This window comes from Ornithorhynchus anatinus, chromosome 10 (genome assembly GCF_004115215.2).
Source record: "Ornithorhynchus anatinus isolate Pmale09 chromosome 10, mOrnAna1.pri.v4, whole genome shotgun sequence".
In the NCBI taxonomy this organism is placed as follows: domain Eukaryota; kingdom Metazoa; phylum Chordata; class Mammalia; order Monotremata; family Ornithorhynchidae; genus Ornithorhynchus; species Ornithorhynchus anatinus.
This window is the reverse complement of record NC_041737.1, coordinates 58,827,055-58,848,287: the sequence shown is the minus strand read 5'-3', so window position 1 is coordinate 58,848,287 and position 21,233 is coordinate 58,827,055. Positions and strand designations below refer to the sequence as shown.

The window sequence follows — 21,233 nt, the reverse complement described above, 5'->3', positions numbered from 1 at the left end:
GGTCCTGGGGGCGGCGGGGGCTATGGCCGAGCGTTTAGCGGGGAGCCCCGAGAGCCGCACCTGTCAGGACCGAAAGACCTAGGGCCAGCGACAGGCTGGGTGTCCCGCTTCTTCCTGATTGTGCTTCGTGGAAATGATGAGGTAGGGACGGTGGCCGATGGGAGGTCGGGGAGGGAAGGGGGGTCTCTGCCCTCCGAGCTCAGTCTGGGGACCGGCGGGCCCGGGGATCCAGTCGGGCCGGGGAGGGCTGGGGGTGGCCGCTCCCTATCTGTGGGTGGGTGTGCACCTCCCTTTCGCCACTCCTGCAGGACCGGGCCCTCCGCCACCGCCGTGGCCTGGACTCTACTTCTTACCCGCTGCCTGCTGCCGGGCCCGAACTGTGCCTCCGCCTCCTCCGCCCGGCCCCCGCAGCCCTTGTCCTGCCAGTCCCTGCTGCCTTCAGCCTTGCCCTCCCTCCCGCTCCTCGCTCCGCTCCCTCGTTACCTGATCAGCCTGGCCCTGACCGAGGCCCTGGAGCGGGCCGGCTGCCAGGTAGAGGCCCGCGGCCTGCGGCTGCGGCTCGTCGCACAGACGGGCGCGGAGGCCACCGGGACCTTCGGCCGCCGACTGCGGCGACCGCGAGGGGCCGGTGGGGGCGGAGGCGCGGGGGCCGCCAAGGCCCTGTTCTACAACTTGCACCGGCTGGGCCGACCAGAGCCAGGGAACGGCTGTCCCGGGTTCGAGCCGCTGGACGGGGCCCATCTGATCGGGCCGGTGCTCGGCACCCACTCTGTCCTCCCTGCGGCCATGGCCGCCTGCCGACTCCGGGGCGCCTCGTGCGCTGGCGTCACGGCCGTCCCCGGGGACGCGTTCCTGACCGTGGGGCAGCGGGGAAGCCGCTTCGTGCTCGGGCCGGGGGCCCGGACCTGGCTGTGTCGGGGCGGCGGAGGGCGGCGGAGGGGCCGGATGAAGCGGAGTGACGACCCCTGCGTGTCCGAGAAGGAGCGGCAGGTGTTCGAGGTGGTGCATTGGATCCCGGGGGTGGACGCCTGCTACAGCCTGGGCACGGCCCTCTACTACGGGGCCCGAGGCTGCTCCGAGACCGCCTGGGCCCGGGCCCGGGAGGCCGCCCTGGACTTGGGCTACGCTGCCGTGGTGGAGCTGAGTGGGATGGCCGGGGGGCCCGAGGGCGTCGGGGTCAGTCTGGCCCTCAGGCCCGCAGTGCAGCAGTTGGTCCGAAACTGGTACGTGGAGGGGAGGGCAGCAGGCGGCCCCCAGTCGGCCGCAGGCCCGGGCCACCCCCGGGAGGGGACCACGGCAGCATCGCCCCCGGTGGGGGTCACTCCGCCCGTGAGCGGTCACGGGCAGGGGACCAAGGCGATGACCCTGGCTTTGGAAGGTGGGGAGGCGAGGACCGCTGAGGACAGCCACCGGCGGGGCAGCAGTCCAGAGGGCTGGAAGGGCTTCTGGAAGAGGCTGGGGACTGGGAGGTGGTGAGAAAAACACACAGACACCCACCCCTCCATCCCCCACCCACCCACCCTCCTACCCACAACCTTACACGAGGCCTGCGGGTCCCTCTCCCCGATGGCCTCGGCCTGGACCCTGTAAGCGTTCAATCAATGCCCCTGATTAATCGGGTGATGGATTGCCCCGAATAAAGCCGTTGCAGTGGCCTCGATACAGAAAGTTCTCGATATTCATTCAGTAGTATTTATTGAGCGCTTACTATGTGCAGAGCACTGTACAGTGGGCTCGGAATGGACAATTCGGCAACAGATAGAATCCCTGCCCAATGACGGGCTCACAGTCTAAGTGGGAGCGACAGCAGAGCTAAAGAGAACAAAAGATAAATAGAATGAGGGAGATGTACACCTCATTAGCAAAATAAACAGGGTAATAAATTCACTCAACATTCATTCAATAGTATTTATTGAGCGCTTACTATGTGCAGAGCACTGTACCAAGCGCTTGGAATGTACAAATCGGCAACAAATAGAGACAGACCCTGCCCACTGATGGGCTCACAGTCCAGTCGGGGGAGACAGACAAATACAATAGCGAATAGAATCAAGGATTTATTGAGTGCTTACTATGTGCAGAGCACTGTACTAAGCGCTTGGAATGGACAATTTGGCAACAGATAGAGACCATCCCTGCCCATTGACCGGCTCACGGTCTAATCGGGGGAGACAGACGGACAAAAACAAGACAATAGTAATAAATAATAACGGTATTTGTTAAGCGCTTACTACGTGCAGAGCATTGTTGTAAGCGCTGGGGTAGATCCAGGGTCATCAGGTTGTCCCACGTGAGGCTCACAGTTCATCCCCATTTTACAGATGAGGCCACTGAGGCACCGAGAAGTGAAGTGACTCGCCCCCAGTCACCCAGCTGCCAAGGGGCAGGGCCGGGATTCGAACCCATGACCTCTGACTCCCAAGCCCGGGCTCTTTCCACCGAGCCACGCTGAGAATCAAGGGGCTGGACACCTCATGAACGAAATAAATAGGGTAATCAAGATACAGAGCCATGAGCGGTGCCGGGGGTGGGGGGCTCAGTCTGGGAAGGCCTCCCGGAGGAGGTGAGCGCTCAGTCCATCCCACTGATTGACTGGGGGCGGTCGATCGGTCCAAATCAAGGCTCTCGGAGATGTCATTTTGGTGTGCTGAGGAAGGCGGTGGCGGTGGGTGTGGGGAAGCAGCGTGGCTCAGTGGAAAGAGCCTGGGCTTGGGAGTCAGAGGTCATGAGTTCGACTCCCGACTCTACCACTTGTCAGCTGGGTGACTGGGGGCGAGTCACTTCACTTCTCTGGGCCTCAGTGACCTCATCTGGAAGATGGGCGGCTCCCGTGGGCCAACCTGATGACCCTGGATCTCCCCCAGCGCTTAGAACAGTGCTCGGCACATAGTAAGCGCTTAACAAATACCAACGTTATTATTCTTATGATTGTCCCGAGGCCTCCCCCCTGGGGTCCCGCCCCCTCGTCGGCCTCGGCCTGCGATTGGGGGCGGCGGTTGGGGAGCGGTTGCATTTTCCCCGGGCGCCCCGCCCCGTTTCCTCCAAATCAGCTGCTCCGACCTCGCCCTTGGCCGCTCCCCCGGGCTCCGCTCCGCCCTCCTCCCCGCCGGGGGCGGGGCGGGGCCTGCCCGGAGACCGCCCCGATGGGGGCGGGGCCCGCCCGTGCGGGCACCAATGGGGGCGGGCCTCGCCCGACGTGCGCACCAATGGAGGTGGGCCTCGCCCGTGCGGGCACCAATGGGGGTGGGCCTCGCCCGGCGTGCGCACCAATGGGCGCTGGGCCCGCCCGTGCGGGCACCAATGGGGGAGGGCCTCGCCCGGCGTGCGCACCAATGGGGGCGGGCCTCGCCCGTGCGGGCACCAATGGGCGGCGTGCGGGGGCGGGGCTTCCCCGGCGGCGGCGGCGGCGGCGGCTCGGGCCCGGGAGGAAGGGGGCGGCCCGAAACTGAGCCCAAGGAGGAAGGGGGCGGAGCGGGGCGGCCCAGAGTTCGGAGCCCGCCGGGGCCGGAGAGCCGCTCCTCCCGCTGCTCCCGGGCAGGTACGGCGGGGTCCTCAAGGGGAGTGGGTGGCCGAGCGGGGGGGGGGGGGGGAAGTCGGGGCGCGGGGCGGGCAGGCCCCTCCCCCGATGCCCTCTCCCCGCCCCCCCATCCCGTGCCCGGATCCCTCCTGCAACCCCGCATCTTCCTCGTCGTCGTCGTCCCCCCCTCCTCTATTCCGTCTGGTCTCCTTGTTCCACCCGGAGGCAGCGTGGCCCGGTGCAGAGACCCCCGGCCTGGGCGTCCGAGGACCGGTCTGGGTTCCAATCCCGGCTCCACCACTCGAACGCTCCCCCCCCCCCGGTCGGGTGGCTTCGCTTCTCTGGGCCTGGAGGTCCCTCCCCTTGATTCTATTTATTTTGTTAAGAAGAAGAATAATATTAGTATTTGTTAAGCGCTTACGATGTGCAGAGCACTGTTCTCAGCGCTGGGAGAGATCCAGGGTCATCAGGTGGACCCACGGGAGGCTCACCGTCTTCATCCCCATTTGACAGGTGAGGTCACTGAGGCCCAGAGAAGTTAATAATAATGTTGGTATGTGTTAAGCGCTTACTAGGTGCAGAGCACTGTTCTAAGCGCTGGGAGAGATCCAGGGTCATCAGGTGGACCCACGGGAGGCTCACCGTCTTCATCCCCATTTGACAGGTGAGGGAACCGGGGCCCCGAGAAGTGAAGTGACTGGCCCGCAGTCACACTGCTGACAAGTGGCAGAGTGAGATTCGAACCCATGACCTCCGACTCCCAAGCTCGTGCTCTTTCCACCGAGCCGCGCTGCTTTCCTTGATAATATTTACCTCGATGATGTTGTCTTGTGTTTGTTTCGGTCTCTTTTGCTCTGCCGTCTCTCTCCCCCGTTTAGACTGTGAGCCTGTTATTGGGCAGGGATTGCCGCTATCTTTTGCCGAATTGTACAGTCCAAACGCATAGTACAGTGCTCTGCACATCGTAAGTGCTCAATAAATACGATTGAATGAATGGGTGAATGAATGAACGAATCATCAGTCCCCCCCCCCCCCCCCTTCTAGACTGTGAGCCCGTTGTAGATGGTGATTGCCTCTATTTGTTGCTGAATTATAATAATAATAATAATTAGTGTTGGTATTTATGCACTTCCTATGTGCCAAGCACTGTTCTAAGGACTGGGGGAGATACAGGGTCGTCAGGTTGTACCACATGAGGCTCACAGTCTTCATCCCCATTTGATAGAGGAGGTCACTGAGGCACAGCTCAAGGTCACGCAGCCGACAAGCGGCAGAGCCGGGATTAGAACCCACGACCTCTGACACCCTAAGCCGGGGCGCTTTCCACTGTGCTACATACTTCCCAGGCACTTGGTACAGTGCTCTGCACACGGTAAGCGCTCAGTAAAATACGACCGAATGAATCAGTCAATCGTGGTTACTGAGCACTTACTGTGTGCAAAGCACTGTACTAAGTGCGTGGGAGAATATGCTATAACAATATAAACAGACATATTCCCTGACCACCACCAGCTTACAGTCTAGAGGGGGAGAGAAGCATTAATGTAAATAAATAAATTACGGACATGTACATAGATGCTGTGGGTCTGGGGGGGCGGGATGAATAGACGGAGAAAGTTTGGGGCGACTCAGGAGGGAGTGGAAGAAAAGGAAAATCATCACCTCATCTGTAAAATGGGGATTGAAACTGTGAGCCCCGTGTGGGACATGGACTGTGCCCAACCTGTTAGCTTGCATCTACCCTGGCGTTTAGTACAGTTCCTGGCACGTAGTAAGCGCTTAACAAATACCATTATTATTATTATTATTTTTTTCTAAAATTCCCCTTTTCCTCCTCTTTACTGCTGCTATCGTGGTCATCCTCACCGATATCCCTGCCTTCTATCTCTCCCTCCCCCAGACCAGTAGTTCACTCTGCTGCCTGGATCATTTTTCTAAAAAACTGCTCAGCCCACATATCTGCACTCCCCAAGAACTTCCAGTGGTTTCCCATCCTCCTCCACATCACACAGAAACTATTTATCGCTACTAGTTTGAAGTCGATCCCTCAGCTCTTTCTGTTCTATCTTTCCTCACTTACCTCCTATCGCTACCAGGGCTGCACATTTTGCTGCTCTAATGCCAGCCTACTCACTGCCTTTCGTCGTCCTATCTCTCACAGCTGACCCAGGCCCACATTCTCCTTCTTACCTGGAAGGAGAACTCCCCTCCATCACCCATCTTCAGAGCCTTATTAAATTCAGTCAATCAATCTTACTTATTGAGTACTTCCTCTTCACAGAGCACTATACTAAGTTCTTGGGAAAGGACGGTGCAACAGAGTTGGTAGGCATGTTCCCTGCCCACAACGAGTGTATAGTATAGGGGGGAGACAGACATTAATATAAACTATGGACGTGTACATAATAATAATAATGTTGGTATTTGTTAAGCGCTTACTAGGTGCAGAGCACTGTTCTAAGCGCTGGGGTAGATACAGGGTAATCAGGTTGTCCCACGGGAGGCTCACAGTTAATCCCCATTTTACAGATGAGGATAAATGCTGTAGGGCTGAGGGAGGGGTGAGTAAAGGGCGCAAATCCAAGTGCCAGGGTGATGTAAAATGGAGTGGGAGAAGAGGAAATGAGGGCTTAGCATGGGAAGGCCTCTTAGAAGACATGAGTTTTTAATAAAGTTTTGAGGATAGGAAAGATCGTCTGTCAGATCCGAAGAGGCGGGGCATTCCAGGCTAGAGGCAGGACGTGAGCCAGGGGTCGGCGGCGGCGAGATAGACGAGATCGAGTATGTTGGCGTTAGAGGAGCCAACGTGGGCTGGGTCGTGGTAGGCGTGCAACAAGGTAAGGGAGGAGGAGGTAAGGTGATTGAGTGCTTTAAAACCATTCATTCAGTCATATTTAGTGAGCGCTTTCTGTGTCCAGAGCACAGTTCTAGGTGCTTGGGAAGTACAATACAGCAATAAAGAGAGACAATCCCAGCACACAAAGGGCTTGCAGTCTGGGGGTTGGGGGGAGACAGACATCAATACAAGTAAAGAGGCATCAGTATAAATAAATAGAATTATAGAAGAATACATATATACATAAGTGCTGTGGGGTGGGGAGAGGGGGGAAGAGCAAAGGGAGGGAGTCGTGGTGATGCGGAAGGGAAGGGGAGCTGAAAACCAATGGTAAGGAGTTTCTGTTCGATGCAGAGGTGGATGGGCAACCACTGGAAGTTCTTGAGTGGAGAAACATGGACTGAGTGGTTTTGTAGAAAAATAACCTGGGTAGCAGAGCGAAGCGTGGACTGGGGAGAGACAGGAGGTCAGCGAGGAGGCTGATGCAGTAATCAAGGCAGGATAGGGTAAGCGCTTGGATTATCGTGGTAGCGGGCTGGATGGAGAGGAAGAGGCGGATTTTAGCGATGTTGTGAAGGCTGGACTGACGGGATTTGGCAACATCTCCCCGAGGCCTTCCCCGACTAACCCCTCACTTCCCGTTTGCTGTCCCTCCTGTGTTGCCTCCGCACTTGGCTCTGTACTCCTTAAGCCCTTTTCTATTCACCCCCCCACGCCAGCCACAGAGCACTTACCTACAGACCCATCGGTAATTAACATTCACGTCAATGTCCTCCTGAAGACCGTAAGCTTGTTGTACAGTACTCTAATAATAATAATAATAATAATAATAATAATAATGTTGGTATTTGTTAAGCACTTACTATGTGCCGAGCACTGTTCTAAGCGCTGGGGTAGACATAGGGGAATCAGGTTGTCCCACGTGGGGCTCACAGTCTCAATCCCCATTTTACAGATGAGGGAACTGAGGCACAGAGAAGTTAAGTGACTTGCCCACAGTCACACAGCCGACAAGTGGCAGAGCTGGGATTCGAACTCATGAGCCCTGACTCCAAAGCCCGTGCTCTTTCCACTGAGCCACGCTGCTTCTCTAACTCTATCGTCTTGTACTCGCCCGAGCACTTAGTACAGTGCTTTCCACCAGTGAGTGCTCAGTAATTACGATCGTTTGAGGGATGCCCTCTCCCGCCACAGGTGTCAGCCGTTGGGGCGGCGGGAGCCGACGCCCGGGGTCCTGGCCTTGGGGCTCGGTGCCGCGGCGGGTAGAATTCCCATCGGATAAGGAAGCAGCACGGCGTAGTGGCTAGAGCGTGGGGCTGGGAGTCAGAAGGTCAGGGGTTCTATTCCCAGCTCAACCCCTTATCTGCCGTGTGACCTTCGGCAAGTCGCTTCACTACTCTGTGCCTCAGTTCCCTCATCTGTAAAAGAGGGATTAAGACAGTGAGCCCCATGTGGGACACGGACTTGGCACAATTACGTTGTATCTACCCCAGTGCTTAGTACAGTACCTGGCACATTGCAAGTGCTTAACAAATACCATAATTACTATTATCGTTATTATTGTGCTTGCAGGTGTCCGGCATCATGGCCCGCTGGGAGGCCCTGCAGGCCTTGGAGCCCCAGTTCCAGGAGCAGCTGCACCTCCTGTACCTGAATGACACCCTACCCATGGACGTGCGCTGCTACCTGGCTGCCTGGATTGAGGACCAAAACTGGTGAGCAGGCCCCGCCGCCCTGCCCACCCTGTCTCTCTCCTCCCGCGAGGTCCCGGGCCCCCACGGGGAGGAGGACCGGGAGGGGACACGGTCCCTGCCGGGGGGCCGGGGGCTGACCGCCTGTCTGTTGGGGGAGAAAACACAAACACACACACACACCCCACCCCATCCCCACGCCCCACCCCCTTCCTGTGCTCTCGGGTCCGGAGTCAGCACCAGAGCGGGGATTTCCGTCTCTGTCCGTCTGCCCATCTGTCCGGGTGCCGGGAGGTGAACGGACTAGGCTACGCGGGGAGAGTAGGTGGGTCCCGCTGATGACTTTGTTCCCTGGGGACAGGGTCCAGGCCATGGACTCCCACAAGTCATCTGCGCAGATGTTGTTCTATGACTTCCTGACTCAGCTAAAGGACCAGTGCAGCCGCTTCAGCCAAGACAGCGGTTCCCTGCCCCTGCAGCACTGCTTCCGTCTCTACCGCCAGGAGATTGAGGTGCTGGCTGGGCAGCCCAAGTGGGCTAGAGGGGTAGTGGAGTAGTGGGGAGTCTACGAGGGGATGGTGGGGCAGGGGAATAGGGGCAGATGAAGTAGAAGCAGCGTGGCCTAGTGGATAGAGCTCAGGTCTGGGAGTCAGAAGGTCATGGGTTCTAATCCTGGCTGCTGCATGACCCTGAGCAAGTCAGTTCACTTCTCCGAGGCTCGGTGACCTCATCTGTAAAATGAGGATTGAGACTGTGAACCCCTCATGGGACAGGGACAATTTGCATGTATCCATCCCACCGCTTACTTCGGTGCCTGGCACGTAGTAAATGCTTAACCAATACTGTCATTATTAGGGGAGGCAGGGGACTGGGGGAGGGTACAGGGAGCCCCGGAGGGTGAGGGGGGCGGGTAAGGGAGTCGGGGGAGGACAGGGGGTGCCCGGGGAGCCCAAGATGAGTTGGGGGACAAAATCCAGGGGCGGGTGGGAAGAGGGTAGGGCGCAGTGGCAGGCCAAGGGCAGAGGAATGGCCCAACCACAAAAAGCACTAACTCACCCAAGGGTGCAGTGCTCTTTCTGGAAGGCAGTCAGTCAGTCAATCAATCAATCAATCATGTTCATTGAGCACTTACTATGTGTGCTGAACCCCGTACTAAGCGCACGGGAGAATGCAAGAGTTAGTAGACACATTCCCTTCCTGCAAGGAGCTTCCGGTCCAGCCGGGGAGGTAGACATTAAAATAAATTTTGGCTGTCTGCGTAGCCTTGTGGAGCCAAAGGTCCGGTGAATATCAAGTGCTTAAAGGGTACAGATCCTAGGGCGTAGGCGATGCAGAAGGGAGAGGGAGGAGGGGAGATGAGGGCTTAGTCAGAGAGGGTCTATTGAGGAGATGTGATTTTTAGGAGGGATTTTGAAGGTGGGGAGAAGGGTGGTCTGTCAGATATGAAGAGGGAGGGAGTTCCACAGTCACATTCCCTGGAGGGGGCGAGCTGATTGAGGGCTTTAAAGCCAACGGTAAGGAATTTCTATTTAATGCAAACGTGATGGGCAACCACTGGAGGGTCTTGAGGATGTCAACTGAATGTCTTTTAGAAAAAAGATCCGAGCAGCAGAATGAAGTAAGAGCTGGAGAGGGGAGAGGCAGGGAGCAGGGAGGTCAGAGAGCAGGCCGATGCAGTAGTCGAGGTGGGATGTAAGTGCTTGGGTGAGCGTGGCAGCAGTTTGGATGGAAAGGGCAGATTTTAGCGATGTCGTGGAGGTAAAGCAACAGACTTGGTGACAGATTGAATATATGGGTTGAATGAGAGAGAGAAATTGAGGATAATGCCAAGGTTATAGGCTCATGAGGCAGGGAGGATAGTGGGGGGTGGTGTTTACGGTGATGGGAGAGAATGGGCTTGGGGATGGGGTCTGTGCGGGACAAAAGAGGAATTCTATTTTGGATATGTTAAGTTGGAGGGGTCAGTGGGACATCCAGGTAGAGGTGTCCTGAAGGCAGGAGGACATAGGCGACTGCAGAGGGAGAGAGGTCAGGGCTGGAGAAGGAGATCTGGGAATCATCCACATAGAGATGATAGTTGAAGCCGTGGAAGCGAATGAGTTCTCCCAGGGAACAGCACCTCCCTGAGGGTGAGGGTGGGTGTCTCCCTCGCTGAACCGGATGCTCTCTGAGGGCAGATCCCGCGTCTGCTGACTCTGTGCCGCTCTCCCCAGCACTCAGCACGGTGCCCCGCAAACCCAGTAAGCGCCACGGTGAACGGGTGGCATCGGGCCACCCTGTGTGTCTGGGCTTGGCGACCACTAGGCCTCGGGGGACAGAGGAGGGAGCTGGGGGCGTGGGCGCTGCCGGTCACTCTCTCTCTGTCTCTCCGCCCGGACACCAGGCCAAGTACCAGGAGTGTCCCAACCAGCTGGCCGGACTCATTCACAACCTGCTGCTGGAAGAGGAGCAGATCTGGCAGCGGGCACTGCGGGCGCAGGAGGTGAGCGGGGCCCAGAGTGCCGGCTGGCACGGGCCCCACCCTTCGAGGGCTCCCAGGTCTCCCGGGGAGACCGGGCAACCTCACCCCGCTCTCCAGAGAGAGAGGGAGAGAGAGACCCCCCCTGCCTCCTGAGGGAGGGAAGAGACACAGTCCCTGCCCTGCTGGTGGTGAGCAGAGCATGCCCGCGCAGACACACGGGCACGTTTCCCTCCGTCCGTTGGTCCGCACTGGGTATTTGGGGTCCCCTGGACCGGTGTCTTGATCTCCAGGCGCAGACAGACCCGGGGCCGCAGCCACCCATGGTGACCGAGCAGCAGCAAGAGATAGCCGTGCGCCTGGAGGAGCTGCGGACCATGATGCAGGTGAGGGTGACAGCCCCGGAGGCTGAAAGGAACCCCTGGCTTTGCCCTCATCCCCACCGCTGCCTTGGTTCCCCCACTCACCTGTCCTCACACCTCTCCCCCTCCCATGTCACCCTTCCAGAAGCTGCTCCGAGACATGTCCGCCCTTAAGAACCAGCAAGAAATCTTCACGTTTCGCTACCACACACAACCCAAGACAGGTGGGACGGGCGGGAGTCATGGGGGAAGGTGGAGAGTTTAGCGGGGGTGGGGCGGGGAGGAGGGGGGCGGATTGGGGCTGGGGTCAGAGGGTGGGGACTAGAAACGAGGGGACTCGATGTCCCAGTTCCCTGTGACTTCTCACCCCATCCCACCCCACCATCTTTCCAGAAATGATTTCAATGTCTGTCTCCCCCGCTAGGCCAGTTAGCGTTCCAACTCTATTGGAATTTAGTCTCTCAAACATTCAGTACGGTGCTTCACCCACAGTAAGCATTCGAGAAATATCATTGATTGATTCCAGGTGCTACAACCCACTCCAGCACTCAGCTCCTCCAGGACACTCTCAACAACCTAGACAAACAGCGCAAGGTGGGTCTGGTGCCGGTGCCGGGGGCCTGGGGTCAGGCCCTCCCTGAGTCTGCAGATCAAACGACTGGTGCGTGTACTGAGCACCCACTTTGTGCAGAGCACTGTGTTAAGTGCTTGAGGGAGGACAGTAGAGTTAGTAGATGCGATCCCCGCCTTCAAGAGAGCTGACATTCTAGCCGGGGACATTCTAGCCGGGGACATGGAATCGATTACGGGAAGCAGTGGAGTTTAAAGATGTGGACCTGAGTACGAGGCGGGGGAAGGGAGGCGTCCCTAAGTGCCCAGGTCTGGTGGAAGGGCTGCAGAGGTGACGGGGGCGCTTGCAGTTTTGGGGGACGTCTAAGAGAGATGAATCGGCGAAGAGATTTCAGCAGGACCTCGAAGATGGGGGAGAGCGGTAGTCTGCCGGCCGGGAAGGGGGTGGGCGTGAGTTGGGGTTGGCGGCCTCCTGACCCGGCCGCGGGGCGGGGGTCCGAATGCTGAGGAGAAGCAGCCTAGTGTCGTGGAAAGAGCACGGGCCTGGGAGTCAGAAGGTCATGGGTTCTAATCCCGGCTCCGCCACTTGTCTGCTGTGTGACCTTGGGCAAGTCACTTCACCTCTCCTTGCCTCAGTTCCCTCATCTGTAAAATGGGGATCGAGACTGTGAGCCCCACATGGGACAAGGACCGCGACCAACCCGATTTGCTTGTATCCACCCCAGCGCTTAGTACAGTGCCTGACACACAGTAAGGGCTTAACAAATACCTTAATTATTACTATTATTAGTCTGTGTGTTCCGTGGAGGCAAGGACCGTGTCAGCCAACTCTGTAGTACTGTGTCCCGTGTGGGGCCGCGGACGCCCCAGCGAGCGGTCAGTGATGGAGCGTCTCTGGGCCGACGGTGTCTCCGCAGGAGGTGCTGGACGCCCTGCAGTGTCAGCTGGGCCGCTGCGCCACGTTCCAGGACCTGCTGCTGCACGAACTGGACGGCTGGAGGGCCCGCCAGCGCAAGGCCTGCCTGGGGATCACCGCGGACACCTCCCTCGACCAGCTGGAGGAGTGGTCAGCCTCCTTTTGCCCCTGACCCGCGGCTGGCCCCGGCCCCGGCCCCCGGCGGCCCCCCGGCCTGATCCCCGGCCTGACCCCCGGCCTGGTCCCGCAGGTTCACGGCCGGGGCTCGGGTGCTGTTCCAGCTGCAGCAGCTGCTGGGGGAGCTGGAGCGGCTGAGCGATGAGGTGAGATACGACAACGACCTGCTGTGGCGATCCCTGCCCACGCTGCAGCCCCGTTGCACCGAGCTGCTGAGCTGCCTCCTGCAAAGGTGGGAGCGGGCCCGGGACGGAGCGGGCCCGGTGGGGGGGAGTCCGGAGGGGGCGAGGCGGCGGAGGAGGGCTCCGCGCCGACGGCGCCGCCCACCCAGCCCTCACGACCCTGCCTCACAACAGCGCCTTCGTGGTGGAGACCCAGCCGCATATGGTCCCTCACCGCCTGTTCCCGCACCCGCTGGTCCTGAAAACCAACAACAAATTCAGCGTGCGCACCAGGTCGGCCTGCCCCCGGTCACCCCCTTTCCTCACCCATCCCCTTCCCCGTCATCCCCTCCCCGCCACCACCGACTCCCCACCCACGCCAGCAGTTCGCGTGTGTCCTTGTGTGCGTGCACGTGTCTGCTCATGTCCATTGGGCGCTCCCTCTGCCGGGGGGATGGAGCTGACCACCTCCTCTCCCGCCGTGCCCCTTCCAGGTTGCTGGTGAAGCTGCAGGACCCAAGCGAAGCCCTGACGGTCAAGGTCACCATCGACAGGTGAGTCCTAGCCCGGCCGGGCGGCCGGATGGCCGGGCGGTCAGCAGCTGCAGCCCCTCACGGCCCCTCTGTGTTTTTCAGAAATCCTGTACCCAAGAAGGGGTAAGTGCAGGGGAATGGGGGGGGAACCGGGAGACCTTCCCCGATTCCTCTCCTCTGCTCTCCACCGCCCCGTCCCCAGAGCTAGGCCCGAGGCCTCCATGTCTGGCCCTGCACTTCCGCTCCAACCCTTGCTGGTTTGGGGGGCGGCGGGCGACTGCTGACTCCGCCACTGTCCACCCACCTGCCGGCTGCAGCTTCCGCAGATTTAACATCCTGACCTCAAACACGAGGACGCTGACCCCGGAGAAGAGCCCCGGCCGCAGTCTGGTGTGCGAATTCGGCTTCCTGGTACGGGCGTGGAGACCAGATGGGCGTGGGCGGGGACACGGGTACGGCCACGGGCTCGGGCGCCCCCCGCCCCCCGCCCCAGCCCCATCTCCGCCCCTGTTCTCAGACCCTAAAGGAGCAGAGAGCCGGAGGATCGGGCAAAGGCAGCAGCGGCAGCAGTGAGGTGAGACCTTACCGCCCCTGCCCTCTCCCCGGCCCCGCGTGCGCCCCGACCCCCTCAAGGCTCCCCAGGAGGAAACTTGGCTCTCTCGTTGGCTCAGGTGCTCCTTCCCGTGACAGAGGAGCTGCATCTGATCACCTTTACTGTGTCCTACAAGTACCAGGGACTGACGCAGGACCTGCAGGTGAGGAGGGGAGAGGAGGCCGGGGTCGGTTGGGAGACATGGGCTGAGAGAGGTCTCCGGGGTGGGTGGGGGGAGAGGAGACCTCCCTGGGCGCTTGCCCCGCCCGTCCCCGATCCCTCAGCTGCCGTCGGCCCCATCCCGCAGGCATCCACGCTGCCCGTGGTCATCATCTCCAATATGAACCAGATGACCAGCGCCTGGGCCTCTGTGCTGTGGTTCAATCTGCTCAGCCCTAAGCCCCAGGTCAGTACAGAGAATGCTGGGGTGCGAGAGGGGAGGTCCCGGGCTGCCGCTGAGCCTTCGTCCGTCCGCCTGTCCCTCAGGACCAGCTGTTCTTCTGCAACCCCCCCGAAGCCCCTTGGACGGTGCTGGGCCCGGCCCTCAGCTGGCAGTTTGCCGCCGCCGCCGGCCGTGGCCTCAACAAGGACCAACTGGCCATGCTCCGAGACAAGCTCTTCGGTGGGTCCCCTCAACCATCCTCCCATCCACCTCTCTGAGGGCCTGGGCCATCTCCCCCTCTGCCCCAGTGCCCCCATCCACCTTTCTGCATGTCTGGGCCACCTCTCCCTCCTTCCCAATTCCCCGCCATCACCTCTCTGTGAGTCTGAGCCGTCTCCCCGCCTCCTCCCTGCCCCTCTGCCCCCCACCCCCCCACAGGGCGGAAGCAGAAGCAGGAAGCCGAGCTGCTGCTGTCCTGGGATAAGTTCTCCAAGGTAATCCCCGCCCGCCCTGATCTCAGCCTTCCAGTCCCCCAGTATTGCCCCCCACCCGCCCCTGACCCTTGACCTCTGCCCCATCCCCACCCCCCCAGCTGGAGAGCCCCCCAGGGAAGGTGCCCTTCTGGACGTGGCTGGATGGGATCTTGAGTCTGGTGCGGTGCCACTTGCAGGACATCTGGAAGGATGGGTATTCCCTCTTCCCCAACCCCGTCCCTTCTGTCCCCTGGGATTCCCCGCTGGGAAGATGGACAGGGGCCGGGCTCCCCCGGGTGGGCCCTGGCCGGACTGCGGCGGTGGGGGCTGACATAGGGGAGGTGAGGAAGGTCAGGGCCTCCCGGACTCTGTTCTTCTCCTTGCCCTTCCTCTCCCCCGACTTCTGTCCTCCCCTCCCTCCCCAGGCACATCATGGGTTTTGTGAGCCGGTCGCAGGAAAAGCGGCTGCTGAAGAAGATGCTCTCCGGAACCTTCCTGCTACGCTTCAGCGAGACCTTGGCCAAAGGGGGCATCACCTGTACCTGGGTGGAACACCAGGACGACGGTCAGAGCCCGCCCCCCCCAACCCAACCCCGATGCCCGACCACTCGGCCTCAGCCCCAGTTCCTCTTCCCCGACCCAGCTGTGCGCTTTGCATGGATGGGCACACGGGGCCCTGATCCTCCCACCTCCCTCCCTCTCCAGGCGAGGTGAAGATTCGGTCCGTGGAGCCGTACACCAGCGAGGTCCTGCAGTTGCTGCCGCTGACCGAGATCATCCGCCACTACCAGCTGCTGGAGGAGAGGACCACCCCCGAGAACCCCCTGCGCTTCCTGTATCCTCGCACGCCCCGCGACGAGGCCTTCGCCCGCTACTACCGCGACAGCGGTGGGCCCGGGGGCAGCGGGAACCCGAGGGCAGCGGGAACCCGAGGGCTCGGTGGGGCCGGTTGTGGGGAGGTGGGGAAAGCAGGAGCCTGGGGGCTTGAGAGGGGAGAGACCAGAGTCTGGGGTTTGAGAGGGGAGAAGCGAGAGGCTGGGGGCTCGTCAGGGGAGAGGCGAGAGCCCGGGGCTTGTGAGGGGAGAAGCGAGAGCCTGTCGGCTTGTGGGAGGGAGAGATGGGAGCCTGGGGTTTGAGGCCAGGAGTGGGGAAGCAGGGAACCCAGGAGCTGGGGAGTGGGCAGGAGCCTGGGGGCTTTTGAGGGAGCCAGGGGCCTCCCATGACCCTCTCTGACCCTCCACAGCCACAGTGAACATCCAGGAGAGGCAGGAGTATCTGAAGCGCAGACTCATCGTTGTCTCCAGGTGAGGGTGGCTGGCAGAGGGGCCCCCCCACCCCCAACGCTCGCCCCAGGCGTCTCCCGGGAGTTTTCCCTCAACCCCGCCCACCCTCCATCCTTTCCGCCTGTCCGTGCAGCCCGACAGATGAGCCAGAGGCCCCCCAGCCTCCGGAGGTGGAAGAGCATCAGCCTTCGGAGCTGGAGGAACCGGGAGGAATGGAACTGTTACTGGACGAGCCTTCCATGGAGTGTGAGTACCCCCACCCCTTACCAGCCTCCCCCCACCCCATCCCGCCCCGGGGGCCGGGAGGAGCAAGGGATGAGCTGGCTGAGCCCGGACCTTGCCGTTCCTGACGACTCCCACCCCCTATACTGTCCACCCAGGGCTGACCATCCACATTCAAGAGATGTACAAGGCGGCGCTTGTGGGGGACAGTGACCCCGTGATGCCAGCCGAGCCCCTCGAGGAGGAAGGGGCCTTTTCTCACCACAGTCCTCCTTTCGCGGACCTCCCGCTCCACCTGACCTACTCTTAGTGCCCAGGTCCTGGCACGACAGCAGCCTTTAACCCCACCCCATCTCAGAATCAGGAATCCTGTAACGTCCCTCTTCTCCCCCGCCGCCCCCATATTCGTATTTTCCCCTTAGCTGGCCCGGTGCCTCCACCTTCCCCTTCCCAGCACTTAGCACACGCACTTTGCCCCCCGCCCCTCCTCCTCGGTCCCTCTGCCAGACCCGGGAGGCCGTGGACACCTCCCAGCCGGGCCCCCTCTGGTCCGCCACAGAGGCAGAGGGGACACTACCACGGACAGTCCCTTCCATGCTGCCCGTGGGGGAAGCAGCCCGGACTGAGGCTTCTGACCCTTACCCCGCCTTGCCCCTCGACTCGCAGTCCCTAACCTCCTCCAGGCCCCACCCCGGGCTCTAGATTGTAAACTCGTTGTGGGTGGGGAATGTGTCTGTTTTACTGTTATGTTGTACTCTCCCAAGTACAGTGCTCTGCACACAGCGTTCAATAAATAACGATTGAGTGAAACAACGAATGAAGGAAGGAAAGGGAAGGGCAGGAAGGGTCCATATCAATAGACTCGAGTCTCTCACCTGCCCTGTCATTCAGACCCCCAGCGCCACAACCCTCTCCGTCTCATCATCGCTCAGATTTCTGGGGCCCCTGGGGGTGGGGGGTTGCATGGCACTGGGTGGGGTGCCTGCTAATACTGTTACTGTTAATTGTGGTTAAGCACATACTCTGTGCTAAGCAATGGGGTAGCATCCGTGCACCATAGGGAGCTCACGCCTTAGGGGCAGAGTCCCAAAGTGCTCCTGGGCCCTTGCTGCGGGCAGAGAGCTTCGACCAAACATTTGGGGTCGTACAGTGAGGAGAAGATCTGAAGCCGCGTGGCCTAGCAGGAACAGCCCGGACCTGGGGCTGAGAGGATCTGAGAGCGAGATCAGGCCGGGAGTTGTTGGATTTGGGTATCATCCGCACAGAAGTCGTCGTTGAAGTCGTGGGAGCTGATGACTTCTCCGAGGGAGTGAGCGGTTATAGATGGAGAATAGAAGGGGACTCAGAACTGAACCTTGAGGGACCCGCACAGTTAGGGGGTGGGAGGCGGAGGAGGAGCCCGCCAAAGAGACTGAGAGTGGCCAGAGAGGGGAGGAGAACCAGGAAAGGACAGGGTCAGTGAGTTCAAGGTTGGATAATGTTTTCAGGAGAAGGGGGCCGTCGACGGTGGCGGAGGCAGCTGAGGGGTTGAGCAGGATTAGGATGGAGTAGAGGCCGTTGGATTTGGCAAGATGGAGATCAGTGGTGACTTTTGAGAGGGTAGCTTCTGTGGCGTGAAAGGGACAGAAACCAGATTGGAGAGAATTGGAGGAGAGGAACTGTAGCCAGCAGGTGTAAACAACTCGCTCAAGGAGTTTGGCGAGGAACGGTAGGAGGGAGATTGGGCGATGGCTGGAGGGAGCCGTGGGGTCGAGGGAGGGTTTTTTTTAGGATGGGGCAGACGTGGTGGGGAAGAAGCCACTGGAGAGAGAAGAGTGGAAGATGGCAGTTGGGAGGGAAGAAGGGATAGGGCAAGTGTCTTGATAGGTGTGAAGGATGCCTCTGATGTCTCACAGCATCATGGGAAATATAGTCTTTTTTCTGCGGGAGGGGCACCCTGTGCATCCCCCCAACCTCTGCAACCATCAGCCTGCCCTCAACCCTCTGACCTTCCAAACTAAAAACCAAGAACTCTGACCACGTGAGGTTTATTAAAGAGAACACTTCCACATAAATAATCATAAATACCCTTTCCCCCTGAGCGCGCCCCCCACCCCCCCGACCCCCAACTCTGGCAAGCGCTCCTTCGTCTCTGGGCCGCCGGCCGGGTGCGGGGCCGGACGCTAGCGCAACCGCTAGGCAGGGGCTGCACCGAGCGTGGCCGCCCCATGGGAGAAGACGCGGGCTGCACCGGCGGCGAAAGCACGGAGGCCGCGCAGGACCTTGTGCTGCAGGAAAGGCCGCTGCCATGTCGGGCTGGGCTCCCAGGCTGGCGTGGGCACCCCGGAGTCAGGCTCCACCTGTGGGCATACGGGGGCGGGGTGAGGGGTGGGGCTCCTTCTCCCCCCCCCCCCCCCGGGCCCGGCCTCTCTCCCCCATCCCTCCCCTTGCCCCCCGGCCCCTACCTGCAGGAGCCGGCCAAGGTCCAGCAGGTCGGACCGGAGCTGACCCACGGGGCCGGGCTGGGGCTGCCCACTGAAGAGATCGGAGCCCAGCAGGTGCCCGTAGAAGGTGAGCGCCTCCTGCAGCCGCCGCAGGCAGAGCTGGCCGGTGAGGAGAAAGTATTGAGAGCCCTGGTCTTCCCCCCAACTCCCGCTGCCATCCTCACGCCCTTGGCCCCGGTCCACTCGCACCTCTCCGTCGGAGCCCAGTCCGTCGGGGTCGCAGCGGTCGCTGCACTGGATCTGGGGCGTGGGGTCCTCCGCCTTCCTCTCTCCCTCCTCTCTCGGCATTTCCTGGGAGTGTTGGGGGGAGGAGAGGATAGAACAGCTTAGACCAGCCCAGCCACCCCCAGCTTTCAGCTCCCCACCACTCCAAGTCGCTGCGTCCACCAGGGCCCCTCACCATGTGCTCGCCGAGCGGCCTGATGCCCCAGGCCAGTGTGGTGATGCTTTGGGCCAGCTGCTGGCATTGTCCCCAGGCCAGGCTGGCCCTACCAGGCACAGCCCGGTTCTCAGCTGGTTGGAGGAGCAGGACCAGCACCAGCAGTCTGAGCCCGGTCATCAAACCTTCACTGGCCACTCTGCCCGCCGTGCCAGCCGCCGGGCCTGCCTCCTCTGCCTCTTGTCACCGGTTCCGCTTGCCGTCCCTGTCACTGGCCCCGTCCGCCCTGTCACCGGTCGTGCCCGCCGTGCCTGTGGGTGGCCCTATCCGTCGTGCCCGTCGCTGGCCCCGTCCACCGTACTCGTGGCCGTCCCCGTCCGCTGCGCCTGCTGCTGGCCCTGCCCGTTGCTGGTCCTGCCTGTTTTATACTGAACAGGTGACTCACTGGCAGAAAGGGTTTCCCCTCGGCAGCCCAGGTACCTCAGGATTATTTGAGGGATGTCCAGCTAAACCAGTTGCTAAATGGGAAATTACGTCGGGGACAGTCAGGGGACGGACAGGCTGGTGGGCGCACATGTGTAATTCTCTCCAGGAGCTGCCGCTGCCAGGCGTAGGGGGGAAGGCGATGAGGGAGAGGGGGAAGGGATGGGGGAGAACATTTAAAGGGGCCGCAGGCCCAGGCCTTCTCCCTCCTGGAGCAGAAGGGCTCGAAGGAGGTCAGTCTCTCTCGAGCGGGGTGTCAGGACAGAGGCCCCGTGCATTCGGGGCACTGCCCGCCCCGTGAGCCTGGCCCCCACCCGTCCGCCGCCATCCGCCACCCCCTTCTCCGAGCCAGAGGTCCGGCCCGCCGCACGTTGGGGTCGGTGCCGGGAGAGGGACGCTGGCTGACGGCCCCCTCCCCCGCTTCTCCATCTCTGTTCCTCCCCCGGCTCCTCCTCGGAGGCAGCAGCCCAAGCCCCACATACGAGTCACCCTGGCTGGCGGCGACCTCGGGCCGGGGACAGTCCCTTCCGCCGGTTGCATCCGTGGGTAAAGTCCGTCTGACACGAGCCCCGGGAGGTTGCAACACCCAACGGCTGATGCAACGGTTTTGGCCGGGCCGCCGGGGCCACCCCGGGGCTGGCCCAGGGCGGGGGCCGCGGGGCCGTTTCCCTTCCCAGGGTGGCTTGGCGGCGCGGTCCGCCAGCGAGTCTTGCTCTCCCGAAGATAGCGGACGGCCCCGGCCCTCTGAGCCCCAGCCCGAGGCCTGGCAGAGCAGCCGCAGCCAAAGGAGGTGGCCCCATCCTGGCCCGGTGCGACCGGCCAGAGACCGGCCGTGAGGATGTGGAGCGTAACGGTGGACAAGCAGTCTTTACCAAGAGCCCCGTGGGGACAAGGCGCGGTCCTGGGCGCTCACTGGAGGGGCGTGCCAGAGGGGAGGCCCGCGCTCCCTGCCCGCCAGCCGCTTCCACCTTCACAGGGCGACCCGGGGGCTGATCCAGATCCCGGGCACCCAGCGGGAGTCCCGGCCTGTTTCACTTCCTGCAGTTGCAGGGCGTGGGGCAGGAAGCGGAACTGGTGGGGCTGCTTGGGGACGGAGTGCCTCCATGCCCCACCCGGCCCCAGATCCCCAGGAACCCGCCGTGACGTCAGGGGTCAGGAGGGCAGCCTGTGCCCTATGTAAATAAGCCCGATACCTCCCTCCCTCCCTGGCCCCCCACAACCCCAGGCGTGGGGGAGTGGTGAGGGTCAGGGGGCATCCCAGGGGCCAGGTCAGGAGCTGCTCATTTTGGGGTCAAAACCCCCAATCCTCCCGGCACCCCGGCAGCTCACTCCACCTGTTCCTGCTGCCCCAGAGCCTCTGAGGGCTCTGCGGCCCGGGAGCCGATGAAGCAGAGGGCCCGGGAGTCAGAAGGTCACGGGTTCTATTGCCGACGCTGCCGCCCGTCTGCTGTGTGCCCTCGGGCTGGTCACTTCACTTCTCTGAGCCTCAGTTACCTCATCTGTAAAATGGAGATTGAGACTGTGAGCCCCGGATGGGACGGGGACTGTGTCCAACCCGATTTGCTCGTATCCACCCCAGTGCTTAGTAAAGTGGCTGGCTCACAGTAAGCGCTTAACAGATAGCACAGTTATTATTATCATTGGGATGGAAGAGGGGGCTATGTGGCCCAGGCCCCAGTGAGAAAGAGGTGGTCTCTCTCTGCAGTCCCGATCCC

At 61.1% G+C, this 21,233-nt stretch overlaps 3 protein-coding genes across 4 annotated transcripts; 2 read left to right on the top strand and 1 right to left on the bottom strand.

Moving 5' to 3' along the window:
• Positions 1-11: 11 nt before the first annotated feature.
• APOF (apolipoprotein F) lies at positions 12-1,668 on the top strand. Its single transcript, XM_029074021.1, has 2 exons — positions 12-141; positions 309-1,668. The coding sequence occupies exons 1-2, from the start codon at positions 134-136 to the stop codon at positions 1,474-1,476; spliced, it is 1,176 nt and encodes a 391-aa protein (XP_028929854.1). The 5' UTR covers positions 12-133; the 3' UTR covers positions 1,477-1,668.
• A 1,765-nt stretch (positions 1,669-3,433) lies between these two features.
• On the top strand, positions 3,434-16,945 carry STAT2 (signal transducer and activator of transcription 2). 2 transcript variants are annotated; one of them, XM_029073853.1, is made up of 24 exons: positions 3,434-3,538; positions 7,926-8,068; positions 8,406-8,556; positions 10,428-10,526; positions 10,796-10,888; positions 11,010-11,088; positions 11,391-11,458; positions 12,352-12,500; positions 12,601-12,759; positions 12,884-12,982; positions 13,183-13,242; positions 13,324-13,344; positions 13,539-13,632; positions 13,739-13,795; positions 13,893-13,976; positions 14,121-14,219; positions 14,300-14,435; positions 14,634-14,689; positions 14,788-14,882; positions 15,094-15,233; positions 15,374-15,556; positions 15,912-15,972; positions 16,085-16,197; positions 16,332-16,945. In XM_029073853.1, exons 2-24 carry the CDS (start codon positions 7,938-7,940, stop codon positions 16,481-16,483), a joined length of 2,379 nt encoding a protein of 792 aa, XP_028929686.1. In that variant the 5' UTR covers positions 3,434-3,538; positions 7,926-7,937; the 3' UTR covers positions 16,484-16,945. The 2 variants fall into 2 exon arrangements, with proteins under 2 accessions (XP_028929686.1, XP_028929687.1); XM_029073854.2 differs by lacking the exon at positions 3,434-3,538 and adding an exon at positions 4,810-4,889.
• A 1,343-nt stretch (positions 16,946-18,288) lies between these two features.
• IL23A (interleukin 23 subunit alpha) lies at positions 18,289-19,792 on the bottom strand. The gene is made up of 4 exons (XM_029073325.2): positions 19,057-19,792; positions 18,846-18,947; positions 18,618-18,755; positions 18,289-18,512 (listed from the first exon to the last, which is right to left on the bottom strand). The coding sequence occupies exons 1-4, from the start codon at positions 19,213-19,215 to the stop codon at positions 18,348-18,350; spliced, it is 564 nt and encodes a 187-aa protein (XP_028929158.1). The 5' UTR covers positions 19,216-19,792; the 3' UTR covers positions 18,289-18,347.
• Between the last annotated feature and the right edge of the window lie 1,441 nt (positions 19,793-21,233).